The following is a 24,740-nucleotide window of genomic DNA, read 5'->3' as shown; positions in this document are numbered from 1 at the left end:
CACCCTTATATTTAGGTTGCATAACACTTCATTATAAAATATTCTGGGTGCCTTTTTTAGAGAAGTGCTAACTCTTCCACTGTTTGCAGCAGGCCTTTAAAATATGGCAGACCTTGGACTAGAGAAGTGCCTTTTCTTTGTCTCATGAAATTCCACTCAGGTTTAGCTGAAATGTATATGCTTTGGAACATTGTCACTTCTGTTGCTTGAATTGTCAGCAAAATTTCAGCAACATTCAAAACCATCATAGAATCACAGAATTGTAGGACTGGAAGAGACCTAGAGAAGTCATCTAGTCCAGTCCTCTGCACTAATGGCAGGACTAAGTATTATCTAGACCATCCCTGACAGGTGTTTGTCTGACCTGCTCTTAAAAATCTAAACCACTCTTGCTGCAATTTAAGTCCATTGCTTCTTGTCCTATCCTCCAAGGTTTAGGAGAACAATTTTTCTCCCTCCTCCTTGTGACAACCTTTTATGTATTTGAAAACTGTTATCATATCTCCTATGTCGTCTCTTCTCCAAAATAAACGCACCCAGTTTTTTCAATCTTCCCTGATAGTCATTTTTTCTAGACCTTTAATCATTTTTGTTGCTCTTCTCTGGACTTTCTCCAACTGTCCACATCTTTCCTGAAATGTGGCACCCAGAACTGGACACAGTACTCCAGTTGATGTCTAATCAGTATGGAGTTGAGCGAAAGAATTCTCATGTCTTGCTTACAACACTCCTGCTAATACATTGCAGAATGATGTGTGCTTTTTTTGCAACAGTGTTACACTGTTGACTCATATTTAGCTTGTGATCCACTATGACCTCTAGATCCTTTTCTGCAGTACTCCTTTCTAGGCAGTCATTTCCCATTTTGTATGTATGCAATTGACTGTTCCTTCCTAAGTGGAGTACTTTGCATTTGAATTATTGAATTTCAGACTATTTACTTCAGACTGTTTCTCCAGTTTGTCTAGAAAATTTTCAATTTTAATCCTATCCTCTAAAGCACTTGTAACCCCTCCTAGCTTGATATCATCCGCAAACTTTAAAAGTGTACTGTCTATGCCATTATCTAAATCACTGATGAAGATATAGATAAGAACCAGACCCAGAACTGATCCCCGTGGGACCCCTCTTGATATGCCCTTCCAGTTTGACTGTGGACCACTGATAACTACTTTCTGGGAACGGTTTTCCAACCCGTTATGCATCCACATAATAGTAGCTCCATCTAGGTTGTATTTCCCTAGTTTGTTGAGAGGGTCATGCGAGACAGTATCGAAAGCCTTACTCATGTCAAGATAGACACTAGAATAGGGACTCCAGAAGTATACATTCTGGCTGCTGCCATACAGCTGAAGTGGATTGTGGGGAAAGTTGGGTGAGGCTTCCCTGACAAATCCTCTCCCCATCCCACCAGTAAATGGACCCAAAGGCTCATCAACCCATCCCTGTTGGAGACCATGTGGGCAGCAGCTCTCCCCACCTCATTGAGGGAGACGAGAACTGAGCCAGGTTCCACCTAGTCACCCTGAACCCTTCCTCTAGTGGCTCTTTTCCTCCCTCTAGGATAACACCCTTTTCTTCTGATCAGCTAATGAAGTGAGTCCTGTAGTACAAGCTGTGCTTCAGTGCTGAAGGTTCAGGTTCAAACCCTGAGGATGGTGCATAATGGGGCATTTGTTACTGTAGTACATAGTAAAATTTGGTTTTACCTTTTTACTTTTTAAAAAATCATAGGAAACTACATACAAAAAATTAAAAGAATGTTATTTAGTTTGAAAAGTCAAGAACAAAGTTAGGTAATGCAAGAATTACAGTTGTCTGTGCAAGCTTTTAATTTGGTCCTCTTGTACATATGAATTTAATTACGTGATCATATAGTAAAACCAGTAGTAGTTTCAAATGGACTCCTGCCTATTTCAGGACAACGGTGCTCAGGATATGAATCAGGGTTATGTAGTGAATGTGGCTGTTTGTAGGATTCCTACCTTGTTTGCTGTAGAAATTGGAAGGTGTTTAGCAAACAAGGCAGGAGACTGCAGGAAGAAAAAGGATGCTCTTGTGGTTAAGCCAGGTGAATGCCATAGAGGAGAACTCACTGCTATCCCTGCCTCTGCCATAGTTTTCCAATGCAATACTGGGCAAGTAATTTAAACCTCAATTTGGCAGTGTTCCTCATTTTCTGGTTGTCGAACTTGACATACCTCGGCCTGTTTTGCAAAAGTGTGGAGCATTACAACTGCACATGAAGTATATGCTTGATGCGGATGCACAACACTGCTTGTAATAAGGCAATGTGGTTTGGAGGAATCTGTACAGGGCTGGGAGCCAGAAAGTCCTGCATCCTATCTCTGTCACTGATTCACTGTGTGCCACTGGCAAGTTTTTTTGTCTCCGTTTTCTCCATTTGTAAAATGAGGCAAATAATGTTTTGTTATCTCAGAGGGGAGATGTGGTATGAAATTCATTAATATTTGTGAGCCACTCAGATATTATGGTGATGAGTGCCCTAGAAAAGATAGAAGAAATGAATAATTATGTATTCAGTGCAGGGTTTGGATAGCATGCAGTAAATAAGGCAGGAGGTCACACTGAATGATAGGGATAAAAAGAAAAACTGAATAACTTTTATTCCCTGAGCACTGTCCATCCTGTGCATTGAACGAGGCAAGGGTCCTGTGGAAAAAAATTGTAAGGGATCATGTAGTTAAAGACTATATCATAATGTCATGTGCACAAGGGGGATGTCTTATGGTTGCACAAGCAACCTTTGTATAGTATCTCACACAATGGCATGACTGATCTGAAGAGTTGGTTTTTGGACTTAGTCCCAGGTTTGTTTGTCTTTCATTTTGGGGGGAGGGCATTAATTCCCCATTTTTACTTCTACCAGTGTTTTCATACATTAACATCATTAATAATTGTTTTTTTTCCCTTTGTCCCAAATCCAGCATAGTTATCACCTATATTTTGTATATTGGCTTGTTTTCTAACACCGTGAAGTGCTGAATTAACTTACTACTAATATCTTAAATAGTGCAAGGGGTTTACGCAATAGCTGGTCTAGGCAAGACACTGATTAGGCATTTCACTGCAGAAGTTCTGTAGAACAAGTCTAAAATGCTGTGCATGACCTTGTAAGATGTGCATGACAGTTTAGAGATTAGAGAATGTTGCAAGGAACATTTACTATTCTGATTCAATTTTACAGGAAAAATGTTTTCAGTACTGGCCATCAGAGGGCTCTGTAACTCATGGAGAGATAAATATAGAGATAAAGAATGACAGTCTTTTGGATGCCATAAGCATAAGGGACTTCATAATCACATTCAATCAGGTATTATCTTGAAAGTATAGTGTTTCCTACACTTTTAACTATTTATAACCATGATAAACCATAGATTTATGAACGTGTGTTTTTGTGTCTTGTGGCAAGCCAAGACAATACATTACATAGGTTTTGTGAGAAATAATGTGTGTTTTATATCAGCTAACTGTCATCTAGCCTTTTATTAATTAGGAGAAAGTACTTATATAAAACAGTTTATGTTTAAGGAGTCACATCACATTAATCAAATGGAAATTCTGGCCAATTCAACATTCCCTCTTTTAATGTGGTGGTTTTATTTTATGCTAAACAATGCAGTTCTTTTGATTGTTGTTGGGAATTGTAGTAAAAAAATGCACATGCATGTTGCTGAAAAAATGTATTAAATTATAATGAAATCTCTGTATAACACAAATACGTCTGCCCACCATCAACTGAATCATGTTTCCAGACAAGTAGAATCCTGTAATCGAAGGAATCTTTAAACCATGATTTGAGGACTTCAATAACTCAGACATAGGTGAGAGGTTTATTGCAGGAGTGGGTGGGTGAGATTCTGTGACCTGTATTGTGCAGGAGGTCAGACTAGATGATGATAATGGTCCCTTCTGACCTTAATATCTATGAGTCCGAGTGATACTCTCAGGGCCATTCTTGAAACTTGTGTGGTTGTTATGGACCAGGATGTAGGTGGTCTGGCCTAGTCGTCAGAGCAGGAGTCAGGTCTAGTGAGCAGAGCAGGCATCCAGGTTGGGGAACAAGCCAAGGGTCCGCACGAGAGTCAACTACTAGTTACCAGAGCCAGGGGTCAAGCTAGAGTCAGAATCAGGAATTGATGGTGAGGATCAGAGATCAAATGCCTGAACCAAAGGTCAAACCAGGGTCAGAAGTCGAAGTCCAGGTCAGAGCCATGACTGCTAACTGACGATTGGAGTCAAGGCATAACTGGAGGAGAGGTAAGGATCAAGCACAGAGAAGGAGCATGGTGGAAACAGGAGCAAAGGCGAGATGAGGCAGGAGCCAGAAGCAGAGTAGGAATCAGGAACAGGGTTGGTGCAAGAGGCAGGCACAAGCAGGGTCCTGTGCAGCTATAACAGGAAATCACCTTGTTGCTCAGACATTTTTCCTGTGCCTCCTTCTGGCTTAAATAGCATAGTTGGACTAATCTGTGGAGCAGGGTGATCCTCCAGTCAGGGTTCCCATGGATAGTACCTTGGCTGAGGCTATCGGCCTACTAGCTTCTCGGCCCACTAGATTTCAGCAGACATTGAGTGGCTGTCTGGGGACTCCCAGGCCTTGGTTCAAGACCTAGGATATCACAGGGTTATGACTATCACTACAAACTTCATCATTTGTTTGGTAAATGATCACATCGTTGTTTTTTGAAAATTCTTAGTTTTCCCGCAGTAAAACTAAGAGTCTGACTATGACTAAAGTTTATGCGTGGACACACACACGCATGAGACAAAAGGAACTGAGCCAAAGCAATGAGTTTATGAAATATACTAAGGAATTGTTATAGGCATGCTGCTACACAAATGCCCTGGCATGCTTTGACTTCTTACTGTGATATTGTAAACCATTAGAACAGAGGTGGGCAAACTACGGCCCGCAGGCCACATCTGGCCTGTGGGACCCTTCTGCCCGGCCCCTGAGCTCCTGGCCCAGGAGGCTAACCCCCGGTCCCTCCCCTGCTGGTCCCCCTTCCCCGCAGCCTCAGCGCGCCGCACCACCAGCGCAATGCTCTGGGCGGCAGCGCAGCTGCAGAGCCGCGGCCTGACCCGGTGCTCTGTGCTGCGCGGTGGCTTGGCTGGCTCCAGCTGGGTGGCACGGCTGCCTGCCCTGGTGCAGCCCTGTAGCGCTGCCAGCCAACGATGCTCCAGGCAGCGCAATAAGGGAGCAGGGGGGATTGGATAGAGGGCAGGGGAGTTCGGGGTGGTGGTCAGGGGGTGGGAATGTGGATAGGTGGCGGTCAGAAGACAGGGAACGGGGGGGGTTGAATGGGGACAGGGATCTTGGGGGGGACAGTCAGGAAGGTAGAGAGGGATTTCGATGGGGCGGCGGGGGGTGGGCAGGGGGCAGAAGTCCCAGGGGGGCCATAAAGTGGCGGGGTGGTTGGATGGGGCAGGATTCCCGGGGGGCCATCAGGGGGTAAGAAGCAGGGGAAGTCGGATGGGGGCGGGGGCCAGGCCACGCCTGGCTGTTTGGAGAGGCACAGCCTCCCCTAACTGGCCCGCCATACAATTTCGGAACTGCAGTGTGACCCACAGGCCAAAAAGTTTGCCTGCCCCTGCATTAGAAGCACAAATAACACAATTCAGTTTATGTTCACACAGCAGCTCTTTCGCCATCACTTTCATGCTCTGCATCTGCACTTACCATGCTGCCTAAGAGTGTTAATGTCCGTGCAATCTGGGTGCATCCGCATGACTAACCCATAATGCCTGTGCAGAGGATAGAGTACCCAGAGAACAAACACATAAAGCAGCAGCAGCGGCAACATTTGAGGCAGTGCATTCAAGAACATCCTACTGCACACACAGCTGAGAAGGAGGAGGATGGGACAAACGATTTGCACAAATATGATTAAGTGCGCCAAATAGGAAGGGTTTTTCTGCCCTGAGCTTTTTTTAAAAATGTCCCACTGGTGCACTACTACCTACCTGTGGTGGCAACCTTAGCAATTCTAGTGTAGACAAGCCGCTGATGTTTTTACCTATATGTCACCTACATTTGCTTTTGAGGAAGGGTGGATGATTTGAGCTCCCACCATTGTTCCCAGTAATAGTGCAACAGTGGGAAATTTTAGTGTAGTTAAGGTCCAAGAGGGTGCAGAGGCCACATTTTTCCAAGCCTGGCCAGTTATAACCCCATCTTTTGAGGTGGCTTGTTGGTTAGCCAGGACTAGCCCCTGTGCCCAGGGGAACATAAGGACAACAATGGAGTCTGGCCTCTGTATCAAGGAGGCAAGAAGCTCTTTCCAGCTTCTCCATGTATACCCACACAGTCTATCCAGACAGGAAGCACAATCTAGCCCTAAATTTTAGTCAACAGATACTGAACTAATGAGTAATGCCACTTGAAATGGAATAATATTTCTCTGAGTATTATTCAAATCAATACAAAGAGACTATAATATTCTACAGAATTATCCGTTTTCGATTGCCCTGTATTTTTCCTGCGTTACCTTGCTTCTTTCACACCAAGGTCTATGAGTGTGCAGTTGTGACAGTAGTTTGCGTGCTCCCTCTTCTTGTGCACCCTTGTAGCACTCTGTCAGACCTGGCTCATAGTACTTATATTTGGAATAATCACGCAATGGTGAGAAGTCATAATAGAAAACTGTAATGAAATAAAAACCCATCTATACCCTTTCTGTAAGAATGTTTAAATAATCAACATCGCTGGGGCAAAGGTGGTTAATTTTTCGTATAACAAATAAAGTTGGACAAAACTGAATAAAAGGGTTTAGACTACTAAAAGGTTCTCAGTTTGTGAGCTTGATGTTTTCACTGACATTTTGAATACAGCCTTAAGAGTGATGAAGACCTTAAGCCATTGATTTTCATATTTGAAATTAATAGTCTCTAAAATATGCCGTTAGAACGAGCTAGATGAAACAGTTGTGCAAATCAAAGGGGAAGTTATAGGGTAAATTTTCAGTATACTACACAAGGCATTAAGAGATGGAACTACCTGAGCTGCTTGATTAATTTATCATGCACCAGGTTGAAAATGGCACCTATATCATGTTACAATTTTTTTATAAGAAATGTTAAAGGTAAAAAAAAGTGTCCTTGCACTTTTAACTGCATTAAATCTGTTCCTGCCACACTTTTGAATTATCAGGAGAAGCAGAGTAGACTTGTCCGACAATTTCATTTTCATGGATGGCCTGAAATTGGAATTCCTGCTGAAGGAAAAGGAATGATTGATCTCATTGCAGCTGTCCAAAAACAGCAGCAGCAGACAGGAAACCATCCCATTACTGTGCATTGCAGGTAAGACTTATTTCTTCCCTGCTTTTTTAAAATTTTGTAATCATACCTATTATTTATGATCTGCATAACATTCTCCATCTTCCCTTTCTTCTGGTTTGGTGATTATCATGGCAATGTTCTATTCCAAGTGACTGGACAGTACTTTTTAAAACAAACCAAAACCAAAACGCTGTTTCTTCCTGGATTAGTTAGTAAACAATACAAACCACTAGCCCTAGTGATGAGAGGATATGTGTCGATTACAGTTGCCTGAGGAATAAAACATTCAAATACATGCTTGCACCTGAGCTTCATTCAGTCTTGTGAGTGGGAAAATACAACTGCCGTTTATCCAGCCCATACTTCTTTAACTTGCTGGCAAGAATACTGTGGGAGACAGTGTCAAAAGCTTTGCTAAAGTCAAGGAACAACACGTCCACTGCTTTCCCTTCATCCACAGAACGTATTATTCTAAAACGTGTTGAAGGAAATTTGACAATTTGTAATTAGCATGTAAGCTCTTTAGGGCAGAGATCGTCTCTTTGTTCTGTGACTGCTCTATGAGTGGTGCTCCCAGGCATTACCTCGGTACAAATAATAAATATCACCTCTCTCTAATTTCCCCTTTTTGGGAAAGATTATGCAGTGATTTCCACATGCTTAAGAGGGGAAGGAAGCCAATGGGTAAGATCCTCAGGTGGTATAAATTGCCTACTCAAGTCAATGGAACTATGCCAATTTACATCAGCAGTTTGTGGTAGGACAACTCTGGTGATATCTGGAGTCCTCAGATTACCCCCTTTTAATCTGCCTGTTGACTTGGGTGTGGTGCACAAACGTCACTAATTTCATTTAGAAATAATTTCATCTAGAAATAATTTAGAAATCGGTTTTATATATTCGAGTGTGTGTGTCCCCACAGAAAATGCTCTAAGTTCATTAAGTGCATTAACTCGGCGGAGTGCTTCCACAGTACCGAGGCAAGTGTCGACTTCTGGAGTGTTGCACTGTGGGTAGCTATTCCACAGTTCCCGCAGTCTCCGCTGCCCATTGGAATTCTGGGTTGAGATCCCAATGCCTGATGGGGCTAAAACATTGTTGCGGGCGGTTCTGGGTACATATCGTCAGGCCCCCGTTCCCTCCCTCCCTCCATGAAAGCAGCAGCAGACAATCGTTTCACGCCTTTTTTCTTGAGTTACCTGTGCAGATGCCATACCACGGCAAGCATAGAGCCTGCTCAGGTAACCGTCACCGTATGTCTCCTGGGTGCTGGCAGACGTGGTACTGCATTGCTACACAGCAGCAGCAACCCCTTGCCTTGTGGCAGCAGACGGTGCAGTAGGACTGGTAGCCGTCATCGTCATGTCCGAGATGCTCCTGGCCACGTTGGCCAGGAGCGCCTGGGCAGACATGGATGCAGGGACTACGTTAGAAGTGACTTGACCAGGTCATTCTCTTTAGTCCTGCAGTCAGTCCTATTGAACCATCTTATGGTGAGCAGGCAGGCGATACGGATGGCTAGCAGTCCTATTGCACCATCTTCTGCCAAGCAGCCATGAGATGTGGATGGCTTGCAGTCCTTCTGCACCGTCTGCTGCCAGCCAAAGATGTAAAAGATAGATAGAGTGGATCAAAACAAGAAATAGACCAGATTTGTTTTAAGAAAAGGAGTACTTGTGGCACCTTAGAGACTAACCAATTTATTAGAGCATAAGCTTTCGTGAGCTACAGCTCACTTCATCAGATGCATATCGTGGAAACTACTCATTTGCTGCTCCCCCCCCCCCCCCCCGTCTAGGGGACTCATTCCTCTAGATCACACTGCAGTCACTCACAGAGAAGGTGCAGCGAGGTAAATCTAGCCATGTATCAATCAGAGGCCAGACTAACCTCATTGTTCCAATAAGAACAATTACTTAGGTGCACCATTTCTTATTGGAAGCCTCTGTGAAGTCCTGCCTGAAATACTCATTGATGTAAAGCCACCCCCTTTGTTGATTTTAATTCCCTGTAAGCCAACCCTGTAAGCCATGTCATCAGTCGCCCCTCCCTCCGTCAGAGCAACGGCAGACAATTGTTCCATGCCTTTTTTCTGTGTGGACACCATAGCAAGGCAAGCATGGAGGCCGCTCAGCTCACTTTGGCAATTAGGAGCACATTAAACACCACACGCATTATCCAGCAGTATATGCAGCACCAGAACCTGGCAGAGCGATACTGGGCGAGGAGGTGACGTCAGCGTGGTCACGTGAGTGATCAGGACATGGACACAGATTTCTCTGAAAGCATGGGCCCTGCCAATGCATGCATCATGGTGCTAATGGGGCAGGTTCATGCTGTGGAACGCCGATTCTGGGCTCGGGAAACAAGCACAGACTGGTGGGATCGCATAGTGTTGCAGGTCTGGGACGATTCCCAGTGGCTGCGAAACTTTCGCATGCGTAAGGGCACTTTCATGGAACTTTGTGACTTGCTTTCCCCTGCCCTGAAGCGCATGAATACCAAGATGAGAGCAGCTCTCACAGTTGAGAAGTGAGTGGCGATAGCCCTGTGGAAGCTTGCAACGCCAGACAGCTACCGGTCAGTTGGGAATCAATTTGGAGTGGGCAAATCTACTGTTGGAGCTGCTGTGATGCAAGTAGCCCACGCAATCAAAGATCTGCTGATATCAAGGGTAGTGACCCTGGGAAATGTGCAGGTCATAGTGGATGGCTTTGCTGCAATGGGATTCCCTAACTGTGGTGGGGCCATAGACGGACCCCATATCCCTATCTTGGCACCGGAGCACCAAGCCGGCGAGTACATAAACCACAAGGGGTACTTTTCAATAGTGCTGCAAGCTCTGGTGGATCACAAGGGACGTTTCATCAACATCAACGTGCGATGGCTGGAAAAGGTACATGACGCTCGCATCTTCAGGAACTCTGGTCTGTTTCAAAAGCTGCAGGAAGGGACTTTATTCCCAGACCAGAAAATAACTGTTGGGGATGTTGAAATTCCTACAGTTATCTTTGGGGACCCAGCCTACCCCTTAATGCCATGGCTCACGAAGCCGTACACAGGCAGCCTGGACAGTAGTCAGGAACTGTTCAACTACAGGCTGAGCAAGTGCAGAATGGTGGTAGAATGTGCATTTGGACGTTTAAAGGTGCACTGGCGCAGTTTACTGACTCACTTAGACCTCAGTGAAACCAATATTCCCACTGTTATTACTGCTTGCTGTGCACTCCACAATATCTGTGAGAGTAAGGGGGAGACGTTTATGGTGGGGTGGGAGGTTGAGGCAAATCGCCTAGCTGCTGGTTACACGCAGCCAGACACCAGGGCGGTTAGAAGAGCACAGGAGGGCACGGTACGCATCAGAGAAGCTTTGAAAACCAGTTTCATGACTGGACAGGCTACGGTGTGAAAGTTCTGTTTGTTTCTCCTTGATGAAATCCCCCGCCCCTTGGTTCACTCCACTTCCCTGTAAGCTAACCACCCTCCCCTCCTCCCTTCAATCACCGCTTGCAGAGGCAATAAAGTCATTGTTGCTTCACATTCATGCATTCTTTATTCATTCATAACACAAATAGGGGGATGACTACCAAGGTAGCCCAGGAGGGGTGGTGGAGGAGGGAAGGAAAATGCCACACAGCACTTTAAAAGTTTACAACTTTAAAATTTATTGAATGCCAGCCTTCTGTTTTTTGGGCAATCCTCTGTGGTGGAGTGGCTGGTTGGCCGGAGGCCCCTCCACCACGTTCTTGGGCGTCTGGGTGTGGAGGCTATGGAACTTGGGGAGGAGGGCGGTTGGTTACACAAGAGCTGTAGTGGCAATCTGTGCTCCAGCTGCCTTTGCTGCAGCTCAACCATACACTGGAGCATACTGGTTTGATCCTCCAGCAGCCTCAGCATTGAATCCTGCCTCCTCTCATCACGCTGCCGCCACATTTGAGCTTCAGCCCTCTCTTCAGCCCGCCACTTACTCTCTTCAACCCGCCACCTCTCCTCTCAGTCATTTTGGGCTTTCCTGCACTCTGACATTATTTGCCTCCACGCTTTCGTCTGTGCTCTGTCAGCGGGGGAAGACAGCATGAGCTCAGAGAACAATTCATCACGAGTGTGTTTTTTTTCTTTCTAATCTTCACTAGCCTCTGGGAAGGAGAAGATCCGGTGATCATTGAAACACATGCAGCTGGCGGAGAGAAAAAAAGGGACAGCGGTATTTAAAAAGACACATTTTGTAAAACAGTGGCTACACTCTTTCAGGGTAAACCTTGCTGTTAACATTACATACATAGCGCATGTGCTTTCGTTACAAGGTCGCATTTTGCCTCCCCCACCGCGTTGCTACCCTCTCAAACCTCCCCCCTCTCTGTGGCTAACAGCGGGGAACATTTCTGTTCAGCCACAGGCAAACAGCCCAGCAGGAACGGGCACCTCTGAGTGTCCCCCTATTTCAACCAGGTGACCATGAAGGATATCTCACTCTCCTGAGGATAACACAGAGAGATAAAGAACGGATGTTGTTTGAACGCCAGCAAACATACACTGCAATGCTTTGTTGTACAATGATTCCCGAGTACGTGTTACTGGCCTGGAGTGGTAAAGTGTCCTACCATGGAGGACGCAATAAGGCTGTCCTCCCCAGAAACCTTTTGCAAAGGCTTTGGGAGTACATCCAGGAGAGCCGCGAATGCCAGGGCAAAGTAATCCTTTCACATGCTTGCTTTTAAACCATGTATAGTATTTTAAAAGGTACACTCACCAGAGGTCCCTTCTCCGCCTGCCGGGACCAGGAGGCAGCCTTGGGTGGGTTCGGGGGGTACTGGCTCCAGGTCCAGGGTGAGAAACAGTTCCTGGCTGTCGGGAAAACCGGTTTCTCCGCTTGCTTGCTGTGAGCTATCTACAACCTCATCATCATCATCTTCTTCGTCCCCAAAACCTACTTCCGTGTTGCATCTCCATTGAAGGAGTCAAACAACACGGCTGGGGTAGTGGTGGCTAAAATGGCATGCAGCTCATCATAGAAGCGGCATGTTTGGGGCTCTGACCCAGAGCGGCTATTAGCCTCTTTGATTTTCTGGTAGGCTTGCCTCAGCTCCTTAAGTTTCACGCGGCACTGCTTCGGGTCCCTGTTATGGCCTCTGTCCTTCATGCCCTGGGAGATTTTGACAAAGGTTTTGGCATTTCGAAAAGTGGAACAGAGTTTTGATAGCACGGATTCCTCTCCCCATACAGTGATCAGATCCCGTACCTCCCATTCAGTCCATGCTGGAGCTCTTTTGTGATTCTGGGACTCCATCATGGTCACCTCTGCTGATGAGTTCTGCATGGTCACCTCTGCTGATGAGCTCTGCATGGTCACCTGCAGCTTGCCACGCTGGCCAAACAGGAAATGAGATTCAAAAGTTCGCAGTTCTTTTCCTGTCTACCTGGCCAGTGCATCTGAGTCGAGAGTGCTGTCCAAAGCGGTCACAATGGAGCACTCTGGGATAGCTCCCGGAGGCCAATACCGTCGAACTGTGTCCACAGTACCCCAAATTTGACCCGGCAAGGCCGATTTAAACACTAATCCACTTGTCAGGGGTGGAGTAAGGAAATCAATTTTAACAGCCCTTTAAGTCGAAAAAAAGGGCTTCATCGTGTGGACGGGTGCAGGTTTACATCAATTTAACGCTGCTAAATTCGACCTAAAGTCCTAGTGTAGACCAAGGCTTAGAAATGGACAGAGGTCAAGTTCCTATGCTGATTCTTTTAGATCTATCAGTAGCCTTTTATAGTATTGACCCTGAGGTTTTCAGCACCTGTCTGTGGTTTCCAGCAGGCGAGACACTTAGCATCTGCAGTATGATGGTGACAGTGATGGTTATTTGTAAAGGTATGCCAGTCTTTTTTTCAATGAGGTCTGCAAACTGAAAGTGCCTTTGGATTTTGGCAGCAGCCATTTGCCTTTGGATAATAGGCAATTGATTATTTCCCTCTCTGCAGAAATGTTATCTCAGCTCTTGTGATTTCCAAATTAGTTGTTGCAATGTGCTCTACAGGGAATTACCCTCAAAGACCACTTGGAAGCTACATCTAGTGCAGAATGCAGCTCCCCACTTACCAGCTATGAGTTAGTGAGGGAGATCACATTATACCTATTCTCTGAAGTGTGCACTGACCTTCAGTTTGCACAATTAAAGGTGCTGGTCTTGATCTGTGAAGCCTATGATTTGGGTGTGGGTTACCTGAAAGATCATCTGTGTTCTCATGCAGCATTGGAACAAACAGCTGTGGTGACACTTCTGCTAACAGTGCCTTGATTTGAATGTCTGGGAGCTTGAAACAGGCTTGAGTCTGTTGACATTCAGGACATGGTCTAAGAATATGCATATTAATTAACAGAACAAGCAATTCCTCTCTCCTACTTTTTGCTTCTGTTGTGTTTTGTTCTTTGCTATTTTCACATATTTTCCCTAAAGGCTTATTTTCTCTGTACCAATTGAACTCGTAGACACTAACAGTTTTAGTGCCTTATTCTGCAGTTTGACAGTGGAGTCCTGCAACTACTTTTTGAAATCTGTTAGTAAGTCAGGACATTGAATGCTAATTAAAGCGGGTAAAATATGGGACAGTTTTAGCCAATCAGTAAGGGAGAAAAGCAGCTCTTTTGCCTTATAGTATTCCTTTGATTAATGCAACATGTTGGAAGTCAAAGAACTAGAACCACATATTACATCTAATATTTCCATCCTCTCAGACCCACAAAAGCTTTGAAGAATTAGGTTAATGTTGTAGGCCACATTTCTCCCTGAATTTTAAGATATGTTTATTTCAAAACACCACTAGAATGATAAAAACAATATTCCAAAATCCTTAAGACTTAGAGCTCTCTACTCTTCTCAGTTACATAGATTCACATGAAAGTATATTTTGGAAAATCAGTTGCTGTGCTTGAAAACTCTTACATCCACGTTCTTAAGGCTTATGACTAGAACCTTCTCTCAAATACACATAGATTCAAATCTTGAAAAACCACCTAGTGCATTTCAAGTCCAGCAGCTGATTTTCCAAGATGTATGTTAATGTGAGCCCATGTATTTTGAGGATTAAACTCTAAGCCTTTAGGAATTTTCTGTGCAAGTGTGAGCTTGCAATTGCAGTAGCTGCTTGCCCAAGGTATGCAGTGATTTCCACACGCTTAAGAGGGGAAGGAAGCCAATAGGGCAGATATTCAGGTGGTGTAAATTGTCTACTCAAGTCAATGGAACTATGCCAATTTACACCAGCTGAAGACCTGCCCCCTTGCTTGATTCCCCTCTTAAGTATGTGTTTTAGTGTCTTTATTCGTGGGAAGTTCAGCTTTCAACTTCTAAGTAGAAGGACCTAATTTAGCCATTTTTATCCATGAATGATATGTCTGTAAAGCAGAATGCACTCTCATTTCATTTTTGAGCTGTGTGTACTTTTGATTATAATCTCTGCGACCTGCAGTAGCATACATTTAGTCAAGTATTTGATTTCATTTTTTGTTTAAGCCGTATTGCATACAGAAAATTAAATGTCTAATGTAGCAACTGTTAAAGCAGGTTTTGGTTATCCACTGTGATGTGTTTTTCCAACAGAGAAACATGACACTAATAATCATGGATGAGCTGTTTGTATTTGTATGCAAGTTATTATCAGCAAAAATAGGCTTAACAGACTTTTCCTTATCCCTTAAAATATAGACACATTACTGGTTCATATATCACCAAAAACATTGTTTGTCATTTAGATTACTTGCAAATTAAAACAAAAACTGCTAAGAGCAAATTTGTTTAACATGTCTATGACTAATTAAACATTACAATCAAGTTCTTAAAAACAAAACTGGGCAATGAAAAGTAGTGAAGTGCTGGAAGTGAATAACTCTTGGTGGTTCATATGTGAGACAAAGATTTTTTGTTTTTAGTTGTGCCTCCAAAAAGGGCAAAAGAGGAACTCCCAAATGCTGAGTGTTTAATTTGGTTCTTGAGAGCAAAATCTCTGATTACAAGGGAGGGATGCAGTGACTGGAGGTTTACTGAGAAATGTCTAAAGTTTAGACTGTCTAGAGTAAAAAGTGAAAACCTAAAATCCTTGGCCCCAAGTCATGTTTCCTACCTTATCTGCAGTTTTAAAATGCCTCTCAGATGAGGAAAAAGTGGTGTAGGGGGTTGGATGTTGGTTTAAAAGGTGAGGAGAGGCAAGGTTATGATATTTTCTGCAATTTCATAAATAACTTATCAACAGAGGAAACATCTCACAGTGCACAGGAGCAGTTCTTCCCCTGGCCAAAATATATATTATCTCAGAAGGAAAAAAACAGACATTTTCACTGAGTATGATGAGGCAGAATCCTCTTAAATAAAATATTACTCGAGAGCTCTGATGATATGAAACCTGACAATGAGGAGGGGTGATATGGTTTTGTTACTTTGTTTATCTCTGAATTTTGTGTAAGGAAGTTTATCATAACCCAGATTTTTCCCATTTCTTTTTTGATGCAGTCTGTGAATTGTTTTTCAATCTCTAGCGTTTGTATATATGTGGGTAAAGAGGTTGTACTAATTAGCATTTATTCCTATTTTTTAAAAATAATACAGTCCTACTTGAAATGTGAGAATTGTGGAAAAACTGGAATATATTTTCTTAGATGGTAATATTAGTACCCTAGAGATCAACGTGAGGAAATCTAATGCTGCCTCGTACAATATCATTTTCCTTTTTTAGTCCTGACCTACTAGACGCTCCTTCAAATGGCTGCATAGGGGGCAAGACCAGTGGTTGAAAGCTCTCTGATACTTTGGGATTTTTGCAAGTAAGTTAATGCAGATCTTATCCGCATTAATTCACCTGCTTTTCCATTCCACAATATTGAACATGCCTCTTCCAAAGGATGGATATGGTAGCAGAACCTCTGAGAGCACAACTTCACTGCCAGGGACACTGGAAGAGGGGGCAGAACTAAGTGCAGATTCACAGGGCTGCTGAGCAAATGGTTGTGTGTATGTTCATGCATGTGTGTGTGTATTCCAGATCTACTGAGTTTGGGAACCAAACATCTTTTGGCAAATAGCCCATATAGGGGACAATAAGGCCTGTTGTTATCTGCAGCTCACAAATGAATTTATTGTATGTATCTGCAATGATTACATTTTTCCTTTGACAAGAATTTATAAATAACATTTTAAAATAAAATAATAGCATTGATACAGTTAATGTATCTCCTTGGGCTGAAATGTGTATTTGAAGAAGGGCTTAATGACTTTAGCTGGCACAAATAGACACATAGTAAACACACTTATAAGATACGACAATTAACATTGGAAAATCTAAAACAAATCCAAATAATGTATCATCATTTTACTAGATTATTCCAGATTTCCTGCTGGAATTTGCTCATATCCCTGGACCATATCCTTGGAGTTTTGCTTGAGTGAGAATTGAGGTGTCTGTTACTACACTCCTTGCTCAGGTACAAGTCCCATTGAAATTAATGGGTGTTTCGCTAGAGTGAGGTATGCAGGATTTGGCCCATTGTGTCTTGCACAGATATACCATGAATTTCCAGCATTCACATTTACTCTGTGTCTGTGTGAATCTTAGAATTTAAGCAATGGTTATTTTGAAAAACTCTGTTAGTTTTTGTTTATAGTTTATATCATATCAACAAGAATGTAAAGACCTCCAAAGCAGAAACACTGCTGTATTGGCCACTGGCAAACAGTTACAGGAACAGGTCCATTACTTTTAAAATCTTACTTTATATTTTGTGTAATATTCTGTAATCAGATGTTTGTTCATGTAAATCCAGTGACCTTAAATAGGTCTCTCATTGAACTAAGTGCAAGCTAATGAACTTCCCCATTGCCTAGGATACAGTGCCCAAGGTAGTGGGCCAAATACATCACCAGCCCAGTGAATTAATGGAGTTAGGTATGGATGAATTTGGCTCTCCAGATTTAAATAAAACAATAATGTAATAAAACAAATGAAATTTTATTATTTGCATGTTTCTATCTAGATTAAATATTACCAATTTTCAGGACACAGGTTTCTATTTATTTTCCTCATTCTATTTACAGAAGATTTAAGAGTGGCAAGGACTGACCACAACAATTATAATAGATAATAGAAATATCAAACTACATAATATTTAAGGGTTTTACTAAAAGTGTTACCCAGAGACAGTTTTTATAGTTCTTTGTCCTCCATATTGTCTTTGTAACTGCCTTCTGTTCTCGGTCTCTTCCTCTCTGTAGCTGCCTGAGTTTTTCTCTTCTTTATTTCTTCTCACCTGCAGTGGCATTCTCGTCTAGACTGTAATGGAGCCTAAGGACCCCACTGTAATGGATTTTTTCTGTAGCCACATCAGTTTGCCCCATCAGATTTTCATTTGTCTTTGATTCTTCCATCCTTCAAGAAACAATATTATTCTGTGAGCCAAATTAACAGAGGCCATTATCCTAAAAGATTTTTTCTTTTAAAACTCTTTAGATTCAGTAAGCGGTTGTCACAGAAAAGAGGGAAGAACAAATATGAAGGGGAGAGTACTGTACTGTAAACCATACAACATATATTTTTATCTTGCATTTCTAAGGGAAGTTGAACCTACATGCAATCACACTTAAATTATTTTTTAGAGATAAACATGTGGCTCTGGTGGAGTTTTGCCCAAAGAGTTTCTCAAGTTGGGGGCGGGGAGGGCAGATGGTATGGGGCAGGATAAAAGGGGATACTTCATTTTTTTTGTTTAGACAGAAGGGAATGAGTAGCTATTTAACTATTTCTGTGTACAGGTTTACAAAGTATTTCATACTATTATATCCTTATAGCATTTTTTCATCTTCCTGCAGCTATGGATCTATTCCAGAATGAGTCATTCACCGACCTTTTAGACAGTTTTTCTAGGGATTGGCTAATTACGTATAAATCTGAACCTTTTTTAGATTTTGCAGCTGCCTTTAATCTGATAAAAGTAATTGTCTATAGGGAATTGCACAACTAATACATTTTACCTATTCACTTTAGCCTCCTACTAGGCTTTAATGTATCCAGCTGAGGATACATGCAATTGTATTTAATCTTTTCATAAGGACATGCTTATCAGAAAGATTTCTTATTTGATGGAAATAAAGTAAAAGCAATGACTGTTGATGGTGATTACCATTCATCTTGCTTATAAATTATTAAGATATGTTAAAAACTCAAACTTAATGAATTATTTTATATTTATCCTTGGTTTAGGGACATGAATTAAACTTTTCAGTTTTTCATTTAGCCTCATCACAGATTCCCAGAATCATCCAGGTTTTTATGATTATTCCCCCATTGTGGCTGTGTGCCTCACAGTTCCTAATCACTGTTACTTGGCCTCTACTAGTAGTAGCTGGTTACTTTGAACAAAAGTGAAATTAGGAGACAAAATGTAAACTCATCTTTGTCACTGGTCAAATGGCAGTGAAAGGAGCTCCACCCTATTTTATTTTCACTAATAATGTCAGCAAGCATCTAATCAGCTGCTGAAATTTGAAAAACAAGGGAAATATGAGTGTAAAGGTAGAAAGTGGACTCAGTCACTTTGTGCATGCAACAGCAGATATGGACTAAATTAGTGCTATTCTGCATGATCAGAGCTACATTTCAAATTAGATGGATTTTATCCATAATAGTAGTTAGGAATTGTACTTTTTGTTTGAATATATAATATGGAGTATCAGTTCTGATTCTTAGTTTCAGACTTGGTAGTGGCAGTAATATTTTAATATTCTAGGGATTGGCTAATTACGTATACATCTGAACCTTTTTAGATTTTGCAGCTGCCTTTAATCTGATAAAAGTAGTTGTCTATAGGGAATTGCACAATGAATACATTTTACCTATTCACTTATATTAAATTGAGGATAAAGCTAAGTCTGTAAGATAAAATGAGAGTCAAACACACTAAAACTAAGAAAATAAAAATGAGAAACCCTGGTAAAGTCGTCCAGAAGAAAACAAGAACAATGCAGGGAAAAGCCTTTAGAGAGTCACAGCAGCAGCAATAAGGCCAGAGCCTGACAACTGGGACAACCACATTTTCTTGTTGGACCATCAAATATGAAGTCTTATCTGCTTACAGACAAGTGATCAAGAAGGAAAAATATACCAATACAGATCAATCCCCTCAGATCACATAATTTGGAACAATGAGCAGTCCCTGATCAAGGGAGACACATAGCTAGAATAATAAGGAGGGGTAGGTCAGGAAATAGATTCATTGGCAGGGATGTGTAGGGATGGTGTACTATATAATAGGATTCAGCTATTGACAAGTCTTCCCTTTCATAAGCAACAAAGAATTTGCCCAAATCACTACTCTGTGTTAAAGATAACAGTGATCGTACCATAAATTTCAATTGGTTTGGAGACAAATACAGATTAGAAAAGTTTCAAGTCTATGGGATTATGTCCCCAGTTCTACAAACATGTATACGTGTGCTTAATTTTATGCACACATATAGTGCATTTGATTTCTATGGAATTATTCACTTGTATAAATAAGCATGTAAGTGTTCGCAGGAGACAGGCCTTTATCCGAACTGGCCTGGTTGAAAATTAATTTTTATTAATTCTTGATCATAACATGGAAAGTTATGCCACGCAAATGACAGCAATAAACTTAGCAAGAGGTTTTTATTCTGCTAATAACTGTACTTGAATATTTTGCATTAATTATTATGCAAAGTATCTTTGTTGCTCATTATTGTAATTTGGATGGGTATGTCCTGACATTTTGTTAAGCAAAAGAAATATGTTTGTCTTGCAGTGCTGGAGCTGGAAGAACAGGTACATTCATAGCACTCAGCAATGTTCTGGAACGAGTAAAGGCTGAAGGGCTCTTAGATGTATTTCAAGCTGTGAAGAGCTTAAGAATGCAAAGGCCACATATGGTGCAAACGCTGGTATGATATTTAACAATAAGAATCTTTGTCAAATGATCTAAGTTTTGTAAGTGTTATGGTGGGAAGAGAAAAAGGCTCATTTTACTAGCTGCAGTAAATATAATATTATGGGACTACTTTTAACAACTATATACTTAGGTTGCAAGAGGTGTTTCATTATAAACTTCTATTTTATTTTCTAATAGGCTTTCTAAAAATTAATTTGGGGGTAAAAGTTGCTGTGTTTGTTGTTAGCCAACTGCTGATTTTTGTTTGTTTGGAGAGAGATTGTGAAAGGTTTTTTAAAAATCCATGGGGACATTCTTGAGTTATGATCATAAAATTATCAACATTTTATTTTAAAAAGAACTAATGTTTGTGTTTTTTCATCTAAAAAATGGCTTAAACACATCAAACTGACTTGCAGTTAGTTCTCACAGAGGAGAAGTGCCTTTGGAACATTAGAAGAATTTAGGTTATATTTATTTAACAAAGTTATGAATATTTGAAGATAGCTTTTCAATAAATTTCAAGCACAGATTCCTGGGGAGCTGCTAACTTGAATAAATAATAGTAATACATTGCATTTCTAGCACTTTCCATTCAACAGTCTCAAAGTACTTTACAAACAGTAATCTCAAAACTAGGGCTGTCAAGCGATTAAAAAAAATAATCGCTATTAATCACACTTTAAACAATAATAGAATACCATTTATTTAAATATTTTTGGATGTTTTTACATTTTCAGATATATTGATTTCAATTACAACACAGTATATAAAGTGTACAGTGCTCACTTTATATTTTTTATTACAAATATTTTCACTGTATAAAACACAAGAAATAGCATATTTCAGTGCACCTAATACAAGTACTGTAGTGCAATCTCTTTATAATGAAAGTTTAACTTACAAATGTTGAATTATGTACAAAAAATAACTGCATTCAAAAATAAAACAATGTAAAACTTTAGAACCTACAAGTCCACTCAGTCCTACTTCTTGTTCAGCCAATCGCTCATACAAACAAATTTGGTTACAATTTGCAAGAGATAATGCTGCCCATGTCTTGTTTACAATGTCACCTGAAAGTGAGAACAGGCGTTCGCATGGCACTGTTGTAGCTGGCATCACAAGATATTTGTGCCAGATGCGCTAAAGATTCATATATCCCTTCATGCTTCAACCACGATTCCAGAAGACATGCATCCATGCTGATGACAGGTTCTGCTCGATAACAATCCAAAAGCAAAGCGGACTGACACATGTTCATTTTCATCATCTGAGTCAGATGCCACCAGCAGAAGGTTGATTTTCTTTTTTGGTGGTTCGGGTTCTGTAGTGTCCACATCAGATTGTTGCTCTTTTAAGACATCTGAAAGCATTCTCCACAGCTCGTCCCTCTCAGATTTTGGAAAGCACTTCAGATTCTTAAAGGTTGGGTTGAGTGTTGTAACCTTAGAAATCTCACATTGGTACCTTCTTTGCGTTTTGTCAAATCTGCTGTGAAGGTGTTCTTAAGACGGACATGTGCTGGGTTATCATCCAAGACTACTATAACATGAAATATATGGCAGAATGCAGGTAAAAAAGAACAGGAGACATGCAATTCTCCCCCAAGGAATTCAGTCACAAATTTAATTAACGCATTATTTTTTTTAACAAGCATCATCAGCATGGAAGCATGTCCTATGGAATGGTGGCCAAAGTGGCATATAAATGTTTAGCATATCTGGCATTAATACCTTGCAAGGCTGGCTATAAAAGTGCCATGTGAACGCCTGTTCTCACTTTCAGGTGACATTGTAAATAAGAAGTGGTCAGCAGTATCTCCTGTAAATGTAAACAAACTTGTTTGTCTTAGCAATTGGCTGAACAAGAAGTAGGACTGAGTGGACTTGTAGGATCTAAAGTTTTACATTGTTCTGTTTTTGAGTGCAGTTATGTAACAAAAAAATCTACATTTGTAAGTTACACTTTCACAATAAAGAGATTGCACTACAGTACTTGTATGAGGTGAATTGAAAAATACTATTTCTTTTGTTTATCATTTTTACAGTAGAAATATTTCTAATAAAAATAATAATATAAAGTGAGCACTGTACACTTTGTATTTTGTGTTGTAATAGAAAGCAATATATTTTAGAATGTAGAAAAACATCCAAAAATATTTAATACATTTCAATTGATATTTTATTGTTTAACAGTGCGATTAATCACAATTAATTTTTTAAATTGCGATTTTTTTGAATTAATCATGTGAGTTAACTACAATTAATCGACAGCCCTACACAAAACCCTTCTCTGAGGTAGATTTTTTTTCTTCATTTTACAGGTAGGGAAACTGAGGTACAGAAAGATTAAATGACTTGTCCAAGAGCACACAGGGACTCTGTGACAGATCCAGGAATAGAGCCTATATCTTCAGGGGTCCTAGAGGCCTATGATTGAAGCACTGTTATGGTTGTGGAGAAAACCTTCAAAATATGTCCTGAGTGTAACCAATGCAGAGATGTCTGCCTGAACCAAAACCAAAAAACAAGCTGTGAACTCTCCCATTCATTTAAATGGGAGTGAACTCAGATGCCAGTGTTAATACTTTACTACTGTCAACATTAACTACCCCGTGTTGTAGGAACAAAGACAAAGTATCATATTAAGAAGATTCACACCAGTGTTTCCAAAAGTGTGGAATGTGCCTCCCTTGGAGGGACGAAGAACTAGCCAGGGGATAGTGGAAGATATATAAATTTAAGATGGATAGGTCTTTAACAACAAACGGCAGCATTGCATGGGGTGAGGGGAAGATTGGTTTCATTTTTCTGGAGTGGGACTCAGCTTTCAAAAGTTTGGGAAACACTGTATTATGGGTCTATGACCTTGGAAGCAGGTGAGGTCAGTGTTTATCACTGGGGAGAGCAAGGAGAAAATATACAGTGTTGCTGTATGCTGTTAAATAACTGTTACCCAGAAGTGACTGCATTTCATTTTGTTTGCTAGAAGCTGGGAATAGGCAACGGGATGGATCACTTGATGATTACCTGTTCTGTTCATTCCCTCTGGGGTACCTGGCATTGGTCACTGTCAGAAGACAGGATACTGGGCTAGATGGACCTTTGGTCTGACCCAGTATGGCTGTTCATTTATAACTGGGAGGTGTGCATTTCATTTGTAACTGGGCTGGGTTTCCATGTGTGTGTAAAAATATGAGAAAGAATATTCATATTGTTAGTTCTTTGGGGCAGGAATTCAACAGGGCCACACTTGGCCTCTACATGCTACTACAATATAACTGTTTAATAATCATAATAATATGTATGCATAGAGCATTTGTAAGGTGCTTTGAGGTTGTTTGAAAGGCACTGTGAACCCAGTTCTGAAAGGTGTGGATCACCCCAGAGCTCCTATTGACATCAATGGTAATTGAGGGTGCTTTGCACCTCCCAAAATGTACTTTGCACTTAGCAGGATTGGGCTCAGTGGTTTGCAATTTCTTTCATATTATAGATGTCTATTAAGTTTTGAGAGAAGCCTCTTGTGGACCTCCTCTGTTTCAACCTCCCAGTTCCATCATCCTCCCTGAAGCGGAGGATTAGTTACATACAGGCTCAGTTACATACAAATAGTGTCAGTTAATAAAGACTATGAAACTTGCAAGTTAATAAAATTGAGCATAAAAACCTTTTGTGCAAAGAGCGGAAATATAAAATTTACCATCAACGGGGTAGATTATTTGTTTTGTCATAAACTTGCTGTTGTCCAATTTAGAATATGTTGCATTTTATGGATTTACCTAAATCTGATTATTCCAACTTAAACATAATGTACAATCGAAGTAAATCTGAATTTCTTTTTTATTTTTTTAGGAACAGTATGAATTCTGCTACAAAGTGGTACAAGATTTCATTGATATATATTCTGATTATGCTAATTTCAAATAAAACTTCCTGCCTTATTTTTTAATTTAGTCTGTAAAAATATTTGTAAATCATGTTAATTTATATCATATTTTCCATTATGATAATTCCTACTGTAAATGATATTGTCTGTGTTTTGCTTTAAAAGTCACTTTTGCTGTATAAAATTATAAATTACTCAAATATAAATATCTTTTAAAAGCTAATTATAATAAATGTTCATATACAAAATATCAGTATATATGTTGTTGAATGTTATATACATTTTTAACAAAATCTTGGTTGCATTTCTCTCTTTACATTTTCCAATACATTAAAATATCAATATTAATTTTATTTCCCAAGTTTAGCAGCCCCTAAATTTTACAAAGCAATTTTTTATTTTATATTAAATAATGAATCATAGTGAATGTGTTGGCTCTGACCCTTCTCTCACTGAGGTCAATAACAAACAATTGATTTCATGAGTAGTAATGTTCATTAGGAGCCAGATTCTGACACCCTTACTCATCTTCAGTAACACCTTACTCTACAAATAGTCCGATTGAAGGCAATGAGACTGTTCCTGGAGTAAGATGCTATTCAGTGTGAGTAAGGGTGTCAGA

The 24,740-nt window shown here is 40.8% G+C and overlaps 1 protein-coding gene across 4 annotated transcripts in view; it reads left to right on the top strand.

Annotated features, from left to right (window-relative positions):
* The window catches only part of PTPRE (protein tyrosine phosphatase receptor type E), a 268,702-nt gene extending 244,414 nt beyond the window's left edge, over positions 1-24,288 (top strand). For 3 of the 4 annotated variants that reach the window (XM_073354051.1, XM_073354052.1, XM_073354054.1), the window contains 4 exons: positions 3,209-3,334; positions 7,175-7,326; positions 20,105-20,240; positions 24,085-24,288. In XM_073354051.1, coding sequence (XP_073210152.1) covers positions 3,209-3,334; positions 7,175-7,326; positions 20,105-20,240; positions 24,085-24,159 — 489 coding nt within the window. In that variant the 3' untranslated portion in view covers positions 24,160-24,288. The remainder of the gene's footprint in view (positions 1-3,208; positions 3,335-7,174; positions 7,327-20,104; positions 20,241-24,084) is intronic. The other variant, XM_073354053.1, reaches the window with a different exon arrangement.
* The last annotated feature ends 452 nt before the right edge of the window (positions 24,289-24,740 follow it).

The sequence above is a fragment of the Lepidochelys kempii genome, chromosome 7 (assembly GCF_965140285.1).
Source record: "Lepidochelys kempii isolate rLepKem1 chromosome 7, rLepKem1.hap1, whole genome shotgun sequence".
Taxonomy (NCBI): domain Eukaryota; kingdom Metazoa; phylum Chordata; order Testudines; family Cheloniidae; genus Lepidochelys; species Lepidochelys kempii.
This window is presented reverse-complemented; position numbering and strand designations above follow the sequence as displayed.